Source organism: Andrena cerasifolii, chromosome 6, assembly GCF_050908995.1.
Source record: "Andrena cerasifolii isolate SP2316 chromosome 6, iyAndCera1_principal, whole genome shotgun sequence".
Classification (NCBI taxonomy): Eukaryota; Metazoa; Arthropoda; class Insecta; order Hymenoptera; family Andrenidae; genus Andrena; species Andrena cerasifolii.
This window is the reverse complement of record NC_135123.1, coordinates 8,589,178-8,602,765: the sequence shown is the minus strand read 5'-3', so window position 1 is coordinate 8,602,765 and position 13,588 is coordinate 8,589,178. Positions and strand designations below refer to the sequence as shown.

Below are 13,588 nucleotides of genomic sequence, written 5' to 3'. Positions count from 1 at the left end.
CCTTAGTAATTCACTAACTTACTAAAACCATCCAAGATTTCTTAGAAATTAGATACTAGCAGCAGAATAATTAAATTCATCTCAATGTCAATAAAAGCATAACCATGCGAAGACAATCCTAAAATAAAACACAAAATCTTCATTTCTTAAAGTTTAATGTATTATTTTTCCCCACAGTTACTACGAAAGTTACTTTACTAAAGAACACTGTTTGTTAAACGGTGTATGGATAAGCCGGCCTTTAAAGTGTCACATAAATGGAGCAGGTCTGCGACCAGAGTTGGACAAACTGTAATCTAATTACAAATTACGATTAAATTGTAATTGTGCAATTGATTAGACATTATTTTCTGTAATCGTTAATTTAGGTAGTTGACCAGAATTTTCTCAACTACCTAAATATAGGTACATGCTTAACGCTACAACGTGTAATCAATTGCACAATTACATTTTAATCGTAATCTGTAATTAGATTACATTTTGCCGAACTCTAGCTGCAACTGTTGAACAACTGTTGAAGAATCTAAAGTAGCCGTGGAATGTGAGTAGGGCGGCGATGTATAAAGAGAAATGCCTCCTAAATATCACGATTCAGAAATCATTCACGCCGGAACGGCAATTTTCTTTGCGACGGAAGAGACGGCCCCCTTTCCTTTTTCATTTTGGACCTGGCGCTTCGGTATTCACAAGGAATTCCCGCTGCGAGCTCCTGTCTTTTCATCTAATGAGATCGAATCAGGCCAAGGCGTCCCCTTGCAGACCGATAGCCTGGATCGACCAGCGTTTCCTTAACTTCGTTATCCCTCGGCGGACGCATATATCCGGCAGGTCGCGTTCGTGACAAACTTCTTGATTATTCATGGGAGCTTCCCACGGGGGGATGCACGGCGCACGTACATAAAAACGCAAACGCGGGATTAACGACCGCTTCGGAACATCGATACAAGACGCAAATCTAGTTTGGCAGTTTTTCACTCTGTTTTTTTTTTTATTTTGCAAACTAGGAGACGAATTGGACGCGACCAAGAAGCAGTGCAATTGGATCTGTAATTAGGAATGGATTTGTCTCGCAAAATCTGGCAAGTTAACGAAGCAAGAAGTTCGTCTGGGAACACAGACCAATTTCACATGTATATGAGTGCAGGGGTAGGTACTTAGTACATCAGCTTTCAGAAATGATCGATTCGAAGAACATTTGTAAACAAGATTTTTTGAACTTTAAGCAATTTTAGTCAATTTTTAATTTTATGGCGGTGTTAACTTATTCAGGTAAGAAATAATAATAAATGAATCAGGTATGATTATTATATTTATAGCTTGACTGGATATTCTGTCCCTCACTGTTTAAACACTTCCCCACATGTTTCTAGACACCTCTGTTCAAGATGAATAAAGAAACCCTGATCTGCAATTCACTATCGTTCCTTTGATATCTCTCTTTTGCCCGCAAATAACTTTCTTATCTCACACACCTTTACCTTAACTCTGTCTATTACGATATCAATGCTTCACCCGGAAAATTAATTTTTCTTTGGTTCACGTGGCGAGAATCAGGTCGCGGGGAGGATTACTTGGCTAGTGCTGTAATAACTTTAAAAAGAACAGACGAAACGCCGAGGAAGGGAAGAATGATAGCGACGCGGATGGCGGGGGTGTGAGAAAAACAGTATCATCGCGTTCGGGATTTTTAAATTACGTATCTTCCGGCGTGGCCAGCACCCAGATAAAGAGGGCGGCCTGAAATTCTCGTTAAGGCATTAATCTCCGGAGACCCTGGCGTTTCCACTCATTTTTTGCCAGCCCTCACGGTTTCGAGGCGGGGAAAAGAATGATTCTCAGGCGTGTACGTGTTCAACCTGACGGCTCTTCACACTTGAGTAAACTAATTGCCTTATAATAGCGGTAATAAATCGAGCTGGTTTTATCATAACGTCGATCAGGCCGGTCCCGATGACGTTTATGAAAGGATAATGACGCCGGGCAAAAGTAGTTGTGTGGAATAAATTTGTCACGCGACACGTCGAAGCACGCGTAGAAGCTGTTCTCGCGTACCTATTAGACTCTTTGCACGACCATTTAATTGGGTGGCACGTGTTTTGTTTTTGTTAGTGGAGCAGACATAATGAACTTTCCATAGCAGTAAGGCTCAAGGGCGTTTGTGCTGTTGAGCGTTGAGCGTCGAGAGCCTAGGGTTGCATTTCAGCATACTTAGCTTCTGGACGTCAGTAATTAGGGTCTTGGGGCACCAAGCCATATACGTATGTAAGTACATACCTAAATAAGTGTCGTGGGCAGGACTGGGGAAAGTTTGAAATGAAAGTATAGGAAGTACGGCTTTAAGGTCCGTACGAGATGCGAAAGTGGGCGAGCAGTGGGAAACTTAGGGTCCGTACCAGATACTGAGGTGGTCATTGAGGGGTTAACGGTGGAATCTGACGGCACGTGGATCGGCGAGCTTTGCGCGCGAATCGCCGAACCCACGTGCCGTGAGAACGCTCATGGTTCGCCGAGTCACGCTCGCCAAACCGACCCGCCGAACCTGGGCGAGCCGAGCAAGCTCGCCGATCCACGCGCCGTCAGATTCCACCTTAACACTTTCGCCCAGCCGCTGTCGTTCAATTCGCATACAAAACTATCTGTTTCCTGTGATGTCTTCCATGATCAATCGTAATCAACCAGCTCCTCGGAGTCTCGTCAGTGGTACCCTAGGGAATTGCATCCCTTTGCCTTCGACAACAATGACCAAGGGTTCAAAGGTTCATTGGATTCCAAAGGTCCGCCAAGGACTCCGAATGCATCAATGTGAGAATATTCTTCGGCCAAAGGATTCACGTGTCACTCTGCCTAACGGACAGAAAGAACGAGAACGAGCGATAAAGAGACGGATAGAGAGAGAGAGAAAGAGGGAGAGCAGCTACGATCCTTTCCATTTGCAAATTAAACGGCCACGTCCTTGATTTCAATCCGTGAAACCCAATCTCAGCTTTTCCATTGTACCCTGATTTAAGCCCAGCAACTAGGCGTTTAATCTTAATCGATCTCTCGGGAGCCAAATATATATCCGCGTCCTTTTCTCGTTTTGCGAGAGCCTCCACCCTTCCCTCCTGCGCCCTCTCCCGTCTTGACTTCCTTTCAGGGAGAGCCGTCCCCGTTCCACTTCCTTTTTCCGACACCTTCCCCCGATCTTCCAGCTTCGCCTCACTGTTCTCCATTTCGCCTCGCTCTAACTCCCCCCAACCCCTCCCCCCACCCTTTGTCTCGCTTTCCACCTTTCGTTCTTTTACCTTCATCTTTCGTTGGTCTCTTTAAAAGCTGGCCTGCCCGTTTCGCCCGTCTTATCTTAATGGTTGCCTCGGCAATCGAAAGTTTAGTTATTATCGTGACCGTTGTCGCTTCGGTTCGCGAGCTGCCGCTGGAAGATCCCATGGAAATATGGCGGCAGATAGGGCGGAGGGAATCGACGGCGCGACGCGTAGCCGATCCAACGGCACCGAGTCGCCGGGACTCGGCGAGGAACGATCCCCGCGGTGAAAACGAAAGCTGTGCTACCGTGGCGAGGGGTTTTGATAATAGGCTCCCTTATTCCGGTGAATTATATCGCCATCTAAGGCTGCAAGAAATTGGGGTGCGGCTCACTGGGTCTGTGACGAGCGACTTAATCGATTGCGTTTCGTATAATTCATGGTGTTTCGTCTCACACTTTAACCCTTTCGCTACTGACAAGTTGTGGGACTGATTGTGAGCGTCTGCAATGAACATTCCTTGCGTATTAAGATTGAGATCGTCCTATGTATGAGAATTACTATTTTAGTTGCGCCGATTTGTAATAAAGTGAGCGCTTCGGCGTTTCTGGGTTGATTCTGTTATAGCGAAAGGATTAAATTACAAGTGTAGGACGATTCGATGGAATTTTCGTCAGACGTGACGATTAGTGGCTGCTTAGATGTACCGAGGATATAGCAAAGTATCAATATTGACGCCATTGATTTTGGTTAAATTTTCGTTTAGGTCATATTATTGCCAATAAAATACAATGCATTCTTTTTTCTACCTCCACCAGTTTTTCAGGAATTTAACTAAGCAGGTAATTATCTATCTCCAAACTTGTGAACAATTTTATTATCACTTTCTGAACATAAATATCTGCCAATAAACAAGCAACTGAGTGTCGAATATTTTCTATTGCTCTACTTGTGTGCTAAATTTTATAAAAATCCGAAGTTATCAATTGGATGATGTTACTTGTCAGGTGGATCGAATATCTCTCTCTTAATGCAACTATATAGATTCGGGTGTTTCACATAACTACCAGAGACGCTAGAACCGGCGCCGTTTTGCATCTCGAAAAAAACCTTTTTCAGATACTGCTCTATTCCTTTTGTATTTATTATAATTTTACTGTTATATTTTTTTTTACTTATTATAACGTTAAATAAAGTACCCTTAATGTTCCGAAAGGATTAGCACATTGGTATCTTTGCAAAAATATCCTAAAAAGTTATACCAAAAAGCGTTTATACGGACTTCTTAAGAACACGCATAGCTTACATTTTAGGAATTGAACACTTTATTATATAGGCTATACCATGGAACTTTAATCAACAGCTGTTTTCCTTATTTGCACCTGAGCAAGCTATTGCATACTGCATACATGAAAATATGCATCCTATACAGATCCTATAGCTTTCGTTAAGAGTTTTTATTCTTCCAAAGGAAGTTAATGGTGTTTAAGCTCCTTCAAGTAAATTCCATTTTTAACGTCGACCAAGATAATTTCACTTTAAACATAAATGCAATCAGCTGCACGTTAAATATTAACCGAGAAGTTGCTGCCGCGTTTCTATTGCTAATTTATTTTACGACTGCAGCTAAACCATCTACTGCAATCCAGAATGAAATTAAAAACATAGCCAAACTCGAAATCAGCGTACGTGGTTAGCAGAACTTCTTTACTATGTGGTAACGCATGACGATATAAACTGCAAAGGGATAAGAAATCCTGAAGCACCGAGTCCAAGCCGAAAATAACCAGCAGAATTACAGGTCTGGGTAGTAAATCAACGCGAGGATGTGTAATAACGTGTTGCGTTAGGACTCCTAATATTATTACGTTCCGTGTTAAATTATCACAGAGCAGTTCAGTAGAAACAATGAGGGTAGTTTATGTGAGATTCAAATCTAACAATAAGTAACAAAAATATCAGGGTGCGACTTCAGATCTAAAATTCAAATCCAAGAAAGGAAGCGAAGCTTTCTCTAATTTCTCTACCTCATCAATTTCTCAGTAATTATTGTATATAAACGGCATCTGATGATAAAAATATTAAAAAAATACGAAATCAAAAATAGAAACAAAACCTTTCGAGTTTACACTCTATTTAGAGCGTGCTATAAACATTTAAAAAATCAGGTATGATTGATGTAACTTTTTACCAGCTTATTTCAATTGATAATAATCAAACAATGCAGTTTTATCCTGTATTTTTGTATTTTTCTAAAAGCGAATTTAATGTAGAATATTTTACATTCATTTTTTGCACACTTTACATTCATTATAAAGTTTAAATTGATATTTATAAATAATTTGAGCCTGTGTCCTAAATCGTACCACTACAAGGTTCTTTGAATCGTACCAGAACGATTTGACAGCTCATTTAATACGTTCGCTCCACGCATCTAGCTTGGTGCATACAGGTTGATTGCCGAGGACTGGCAAAATTACAAAAATAAAACAGCTTAAAAAAAAATAAAACAAGAAAATATTCCAAGTACCTAGTTCAAATCAAATTAATCTGAATTTTTACAAACGAAGTTACTGGTGTTACTTTCTGTGTAACAAAATCACATACGGAAAATACATATGATTCAATGCATTAGATGCAACTTGTGGGTGCCTGAAAGTTGTGCAGAACTATTAAGAAAAACAAAAATTTACCATGGTCCCAATTGTTGTGTGTAATATGTCGTTTTGTCCTTTATTTGTTATTCGCAAAGCATGATTGGGTATGATATGAAAATTGAATTCTAAAGTGATATAATGATAAAGTGGACAAAATATCTGAAGAGGTACGATATTGGCAACCCTCCCCTACTTTCGTACATTGTAACAATTATTACACCGCACAACCAACGACAGATTTACGCGTACGCGAATATGAAATTACGTTGGAAACAACTACTACTTCCATTCAAGTGAATCCGAACGCGGTGCACACTGCTGTGTCCCGCCACCCCTCTTACACGAATTCGTAATGTAACTTTGGCACGCATTACCTTAAAACATTCACTAGTGAACATAACACTCTTCCCGGGAATCATGCCTCCCTTGTTACGCAGATTCACCCGAAACTTAAAGTAATAACCCAGGCCGCCATCCAGCCCCGTGGCACGTACGGGCTGGCTGTAATTTCTGCTGGAGTTTTACTTCGTGCCCCCCCTATTCCCTGGTTAACGCTGTAATTTCGTTACATCCGAATGCACGTACATTTCACCCGCAGGTGTAAACATATCCCAGCTTTATCCGACATAGCTTTGCCATTACATACGTTTGCCCGGAACTTCGCGGGATAGCCTTACTTGCGTCTGAGAGGGCGTCTACTTGCGTGCATGCCCGTAAATAGACACAGCGCGCTGTAAAGTCTCGAGGAAGTCACAGAGACAGCTGTGTCTCTTGTCAAAACCGTACTAGAGCCTGGAAGCATTTCTAGTCCCCTCTATTTGTACTAACGGTTCTCAGCTTCAGAGCTCCAACGGCATAAGAATGGAAGCGTTTCAGGTTTTCCCTATTTGCGCCGACGATTCTCAGCCGCGAAGTTTCGACGGTATAAGGATAATTCCAGGTTTCCCCTATTTGCGCTAACAGCTCCGGCCTTCGAAGACCCGAGGAAAGTCTCCGCAGTCGGGAACTTTAATCGTTCTTTCGCCACCGCCACGCGATCCTGCTCTCCTAATAGTCCACACGGCTGTAGATCCTTCCACGAACACCCGCGCGATCCAAAGTCCTCCGTGATCCTCCCGAAATCTCGGCGCCGCGACTTACAGATTCCGGCAGAATCGACGCGCGCTCAAGGAAAACATCCTCGAGATTTAGCTGACGGCGTGGTAGGCAAGAAAGTGTTCGTCGACGGCGAACGTTCCTAACCGCCTCGCGCTGGTAACGCATAGTTCTTAATGAGTTGATATTGCCAGGCATCTATTCGCCGCGGTAACAGTACGAACATTTCATTACCGCGTTGTTTGTAGAGATCGTTTACCTGCTTGCGTGTAGTTTCTACCAGGCAGACCAGCCGCTGCAATTATCAACGCGACCTGCGCAAGTGTACGGATTGCTTCTGCGATCGGAAATGGGAGTGCATACAGTTACTTACAAAAGTATCAACCCACGCTATATGTATGGCGTATTTTGCATATTTCGTTAATGTTGAGGGCAGAGATACCAATTGGGGACCTTACAGCAAGAGGGGTGCAGCTCCATTTTTGACAGTTGTGGAGTTATGACGTCCAATATACGTAAAAAAATCTTATTATTTATTGAAAAAAATTGTAAACAGAAAAATTAATATATATTATATATTATATTATATATTATATATTATATTATATATTATATATTATATATTATATATTATATATTATATATTATATATTATATATTATATATTATATATTATATATTATATATTATATATTATATATTATATATTATATATTATATATTATTATTTTAATCGTCGAACCAAAGTTTCAAGCATTTAAATTTGAGAAATTGATATACATACTCTTCAGTTTTTAAAAATTCAAGTTCAACAATTTCAAATTGGGCAATTTAAGATTTATAACTATGAAGATCGGCTCTCGAAAAACAAACAGTAAGTTTCAAATTTAAGATCTTCAAAAGAAAGTACACACTAATAAGTTAGAGATTAGGAAGTTAGCATTTCCAAAAATTTAAATATCCAGTTAAGTGCATTCTAATCTATTATCCTCAAAAGTTCGAAAACCTTATTTAACTTAACATTATTTATCATTAAATTGCTGCTTGCAAATCGGCATAATATAAGCGCCAGCAGTACAAATAAAATTATTATACATCTAACGAAGTTGTTCCTGACGTTCGTTTTCGTTTTTAAAACAGAAGACATTCTGTCACGAAAGAGAGAAACCGACACGAATAACTCCTTTGAAAAGTCAGCTAAAATTACAGGTTACTTGACGAAATAAAATAATATAAGTTCCTATCAGCAACTATGAAGCGAGGGAGGAGACGGGTCGAGTTGCGCCCTTTGGGTAAACAATTTGGAAAAACGGATCTGGATCGAGTTGGTAAAGTACACATCGATCGTTGAAATTTCTCGTTTCATACTTGTAGTTCTACCTTATTCTCCAAGGGTACTTTCACGATCCATCTCTGGCACCCTTCGACGAGTATCGCGGTAGTCCTGTGGAGTTTCGGGAAGGCATCGAAAAAGGACGTCAAATGCACCCTGGACCTCGGACACACTTATTCCGAAAGGAATTTGTACGGATTTTCAAAGGCGAGGCGTTGACTGAACCATGGCGTATAGAAGCGCAAGAGGAGGTAATCGAACGACATAATTGATTAATTCCAATTTCAGGCGCACGTTGCAGACGAGATATTCCTACAAAAATGCCTTTACGCAATGCTTTTCAAAGAAATATTTTAAAGTACCTATTGCATTGTAAATACGGGCGAATTCTTCACAGCATCCGAGGAAGTACATAGTTCAGAAGCTACGTCTATGATTTTAATTATATGAAACTATACCGGGGTGAGTCACCTAACATTTAAACTAAAAATATCTCCGTTATTTTTAATCACACGAGAAAATGTCTAAGGAAAAAAATGTTTGCTTCAGCGCGGAAATTATTGCGATGGACAAGATTTTTTCTCAAGGTTATATTTTTCTAAATTACGTAATTTCATTAGTGTGACGTAATAGCCAATAAAAAGACAAATTCATCCATGTATAATTTGTTGACATTCACCCCATTTAAAGAAACGTTGACGACCTTTAATTTTCGGAAAATATGACCGTAAGAAAGTAATCTTCTCCATCACAATAATTGCCCCTCTGAAGTAAACATTTTTTTTTCTTCAGACATTTTCCAGCATCATTAAAAACTACGGAAACATTTTAGGTTTAAATGTTCGGTGACCCACCCTGTGTGTTGCATTGAAAATTCTTTATATTCTCAGTTGCAATTTTCGTTTCTTTCATTTGATATACTACCTAACTAACTGACACGTTAAAACCATATCAATTAAAAAAAAACATTAAAACATGATAGATTCACTTGTTACAACGGGGTTATTTGTTTCGAGGAAGAAACGCGAAGAGACCTTGTACTATGTATTTATAAAAATTAACATTTCAATCGCAGTGGCTGTTTCACGAACCCTCTAAACTCGAAACTGACTTATTACAAAGATATTGGTATTCTTGCAGCCATAATTACTGCGCTAAAGAGGTGAAGCTGATTCATCGACCGTTTCGTAGTTACAACGCAAGCGGGCAAATATTGGGCCGCGCATGTTGCCACCCTCTCCAGCGAAGAAGCATGCAACGCCTGGTGATTGGCATGGGTGTTTTGAAAAAGTTACTTACTTTAGCCCTGCTGAAAGGCCGACGAAAAGGGCTCCAGCTGAACCACCCAACGCGCAGACCAAGCCTAATCCTCGGGGAGGACCTGGATACGCGGACATCGGTCTCAGTCCTTTCCCAACATACTCCCATACACCCTACGACGTGAAAATAAAAGTCAAAGGTAGTAAAGTAGAGTTTTCTGTAATTCATTCGACCTTCTTTCCTGCTTTATGAAACTTGTAAGAAATAGAATAGTGCTCTGAATTTTATGTATTTCACTACGCCACTTTTATACATAATTGTTGGATTATTTCGTAGGCACCTCGTGACAGGGAATGACATATGTGTATGCTTACACAGATATTGCACAGACCTAATTGTGCTCAATGCGATATTTATTTGAAAGTTACTTTACCATACTATTCTTTTCACTATTAATCTTGGAAACATTCTTGTATTAGCAAAATCTCCGAACTTCGCGATTCATTTGCTTATCGTGGATTGCTTTAGAACAGATTGATTAATGGGATGTACTGTTCGATTTTTTAAAATTCATGCCATACGGTAAACAGAGACTTTAATCCTCGGATCATTCTCTAGGGGACATCTGAGTTACATACAAATTGTTTCGTAACATCATGGATGGGGTTCACCGTTCCCAAGCTGTACATTAATCAATTTCTATCGTTTCATGGAGGGTTCATCGCTCTTGGGGGGTACACGATTAATATCCAATCAGGAAACGTCCAACGGAGAAAGTCAATCACCCTTTTGGGAAATCGCAACACGATTCTCCCCCGCGCAATGTTTAGGAACCTTGGGTGAATAGTTTCATTAACATTCCGCGCCCGCAATCTGTTCACTGCTCGTTTTAACCCGTAAATCGAGATGCTAAGGTTACGTAACATTTAAAAGTTATTTAATTCGTTCCCAGTTTGGTTATTTCGGGTGAGCAATATTCTCACGATTTACTAAAAAATGTAAATGCTCAATGGCGATTCTTTTTCAATGGATGCTTGGTACAACCTAAACGGAAAGATTATGCAGTTAAAAGTACCTACGTGCAGGTACATAAAATGTAGAATGAAATTTTTTACCCGAGGCATTGCTTTCGAGAAAGCTGTTTTCAAAAATTCAAATGAATAGAGTCAAATTTTGCATAATTAAAAAAGTAATTTTTTAGCCACGGAATGCTGAATTTAATGCCTTTCGTCTGCACATACCTATAAGATTCCTCTCTAAACTATTTCTTGTCACATGTTTATAATTACGTAAAAGAAATATTTCATATATATTTTATTAGGGAGCTACTCAAAACACAAATACTTATTCATCGTTCCATTTAGAAAAATGTCCCCCGACCGTGCTAGTGATATGAAAAACCGTAACAAAATAGTGACAAGCCGCAAAAATTGTTTATCCTTAGCTTTAATAATGCTGGACAAAAAGCTTGTAACTACTTTGCTAGGACACTCTGCTGTAGTAACAATATACATATGAGTGCGCATCGCGCCGCTCGTTAGATTCCAATTTTTGTATTCCCCTTGCAGTACGGCTCCTTATTTCTTATTTTTTGTTCATTACCCTTTCCTGGGAATGGTAGACACGACGGGCAATATTACCGAGTAGAAAAGTAACGCGAAGGGGGTTTGCAGCGCGAAAGAAGATTGGGGTGTTGCTTTCCCAGCTTGCGCTCTCTTTTTGGCAAAATTCTGTTTCGCTTGCCAACGTAACTAATTACATTTTTGTCGTAAGGAAGGGAAGGTAGAAAAATGAAATCCCTCTGCACTTGGAGAGTTTCTCCCTCTGCCGTCAAACTTCAATCGAGACTGATTTTAACGAAAGCAGAGGGAGTTTAAAATGCGAAATTAACTCTAAACAGCTCCTTTCATTGCCTTTGCTATTGCTACGTGACCGGGGTAATTAAACGCGCCTACTTTATTACAGGTTACATTGAAAAAACATTTATTCGCAGGCATGTCATGTTTCTTAGTTCACTGGAAACTTATCTAAAATAAATAATATGCGAAGGAAAATGACTTTATCGCATCTACTTACGTGTCATGTTACCTATTGGGATTTGCTAAGCTGCGATACGCTACCTGGTGGCGACCTACCCTTTCAGGTTCTGATTTTCGCTATCAGGTAGCGTCTCGCAGCTTAGCCAATCCCAATATTGGCATCCAATTGGGTATGTTAATTAAAGATTCCTTGTTTATTTTTATGAATCTTTTCTATGCTTTAAAATTCTTTCCCGCTGATCAATCAGCATCTAACAGTTTCTATTTGAATGTGCAAACAGAAAAACCGGTGGGTCGATTCCTAAGTGCTAGCGTGCCACTGGATTATTTCCCGCCAAATCCGTACAAAGAGCTATCTCCCGGGCCCACGTATATACGGCCGATCGTATGCGACCCGAAAATGATAGGGCCTCCTCAATTTTACACCCCGTTCCCCAAGAAACCTGGTGGGAATTTTGACGGCTGCTTCGACAAGTATCCGAAGTACGCGAGCGATCCTTACGATAAGGATATCAAGGAAAAGAAGGTGGAAGGTGTGTTTATTTCTGGTGGGCCGCCAATGCGCATGAAATACACCAATAGCATCATACATCAAGTTACTGACACATCCTGCAACGCGACGAAATACACGCATTATCAGCCACAGGTCTATCCTCTCGACAAGTGACAGTTTCTGTTTCGCGCCTAATTTTTAGATCCTATTTTGTATATTTTTTTAAAGCTTTTTAAGATGAAGATACTTTTAATATTTTTGGTATAAAAGTTACACACATGTATAAGATATTAAAAAACACGAGACATTCTTTTAATGCTGAAATCTATTCTCTTTCTTAATTGTTTACTCGTTTAGTAGTTATTTGGAAATTGTTTACTTGGCGTAATACCGACGTATTTTTTATTTCGTCCCTGGCATCCCCATTCAGTTCTACGAGGGCGCATTATCAGGTAGGAGGAAGCATTGCACCTACTTAGGCAATTTCTGGGAGCAAAGAAGTCAGTGACAAACGTATTGCGGACTCGTGCTACGCATGTAGGTACTTGCGAGATACGATTCTGTCAAAGCGAATCACTTCGAACTTACTAATGAATTTCTAACGTTCTATGCCACGGAGTCCACTTCTGGTGGTCGCAATTAGACGCTCCTGGCAAACATCGCCGTACCAGGATGATAGGGTCGTTACGTCACTTAAAAGCCCGCCACGCTACTAAGGTCATTTGTATTTCACAGGTGGGCAAACAAGGCCGCGTAATTAACGGGTTGTTTTGCTCGGTAGAGGAAAAACCGCCGATCTGCCGTCCGACAACATGGCAGAATTTCAGGTGCCAGTAAAAACACCAACAAGACGACGACACGCTCCGAGCTAAAAGCGAAACAAATTATGCTGATCCTTAGGACGCGCACACGGAATTGTATTAATAACTTATACGAGACCCCACAGGGGATACATTTCCGAGTTTCTCTCTTTTCTTTCTCTCCCCTTTGAGAGAGGGTACGTTTTTATGAAGATCTGCGAGTTTGCAACGTGGATTTTAGTGTGAAAATCAAATACAGAAGATAAATATTGGGAAACACTCGAATTATTGGAAAATATTTCAACGTAATCGTATTGTTATATGGTGCACCTTCTATATCACGCAATGCAAACTTATTCTGCTAATTGGAAGATGGAGAGCAATTGCATGCAAGTTTGCGCAAGGGGGCAGTACTGTAATATTGAAAGTTTCAACCAGAGACCAGAGATAACAGTTATATCTTAAATTTTTTCGAAAAAAATCATTGAGAAAAAGTTAATTTTTATTCAAATGGAAGTCAGTCTGCATTAAATACTGCATACATTTTCCGAAAAGTGAAGTGATTAAAAAATACTAAGACTTATCTGTTTTGGTTACTGATAACCATTATTGTCAACGGAAATATTTTGTTGATCAATAAAAACTGTTTGTATATATAATAAAAATTGA

At 40.0% G+C, this 13,588-nt stretch overlaps 1 protein-coding gene across 1 annotated transcript; it reads left to right on the top strand.

The window, feature by feature from the left end:
* Positions 1-6,760: 6,760 nt before the first annotated feature.
* Positions 6,761-12,293, top strand: LOC143370067 (cilia-and flagella-associated protein 96). The gene is made up of 5 exons (XM_076814682.1): positions 6,761-6,821; positions 6,863-7,101; positions 8,369-8,578; positions 9,519-9,786; positions 11,908-12,293. Exons 1-5 carry the CDS (start codon positions 6,761-6,763, stop codon positions 12,291-12,293), a joined length of 1,164 nt encoding a protein of 387 aa, XP_076670797.1.
* The last annotated feature ends 1,295 nt before the right edge of the window (positions 12,294-13,588 follow it).

Bases quoted from the DNA above. Each gene is read 5' to 3' on its own strand.
- LOC143370067 (XM_076814682.1), top strand. From the start codon at position 6,761: ATGGAAGCGTTTCAGGTTTTCCCTATTTGCGCCGACGATTCTCAGCCG. The intron at 6,822-6,862 runs GTATAAGGATAA...TTGCGCTAACAG, and splicing joins TCAGCCGCGAAGTTTCGACG to CTCCGGCCTTCGAAGACCCG. The intron at 9,787-11,907 runs GTAGTAAAGTAG...ATGTGCAAACAG, and splicing joins CGTGAAAATAAAAGTCAAAG to AAAAACCGGTGGGTCGATTC.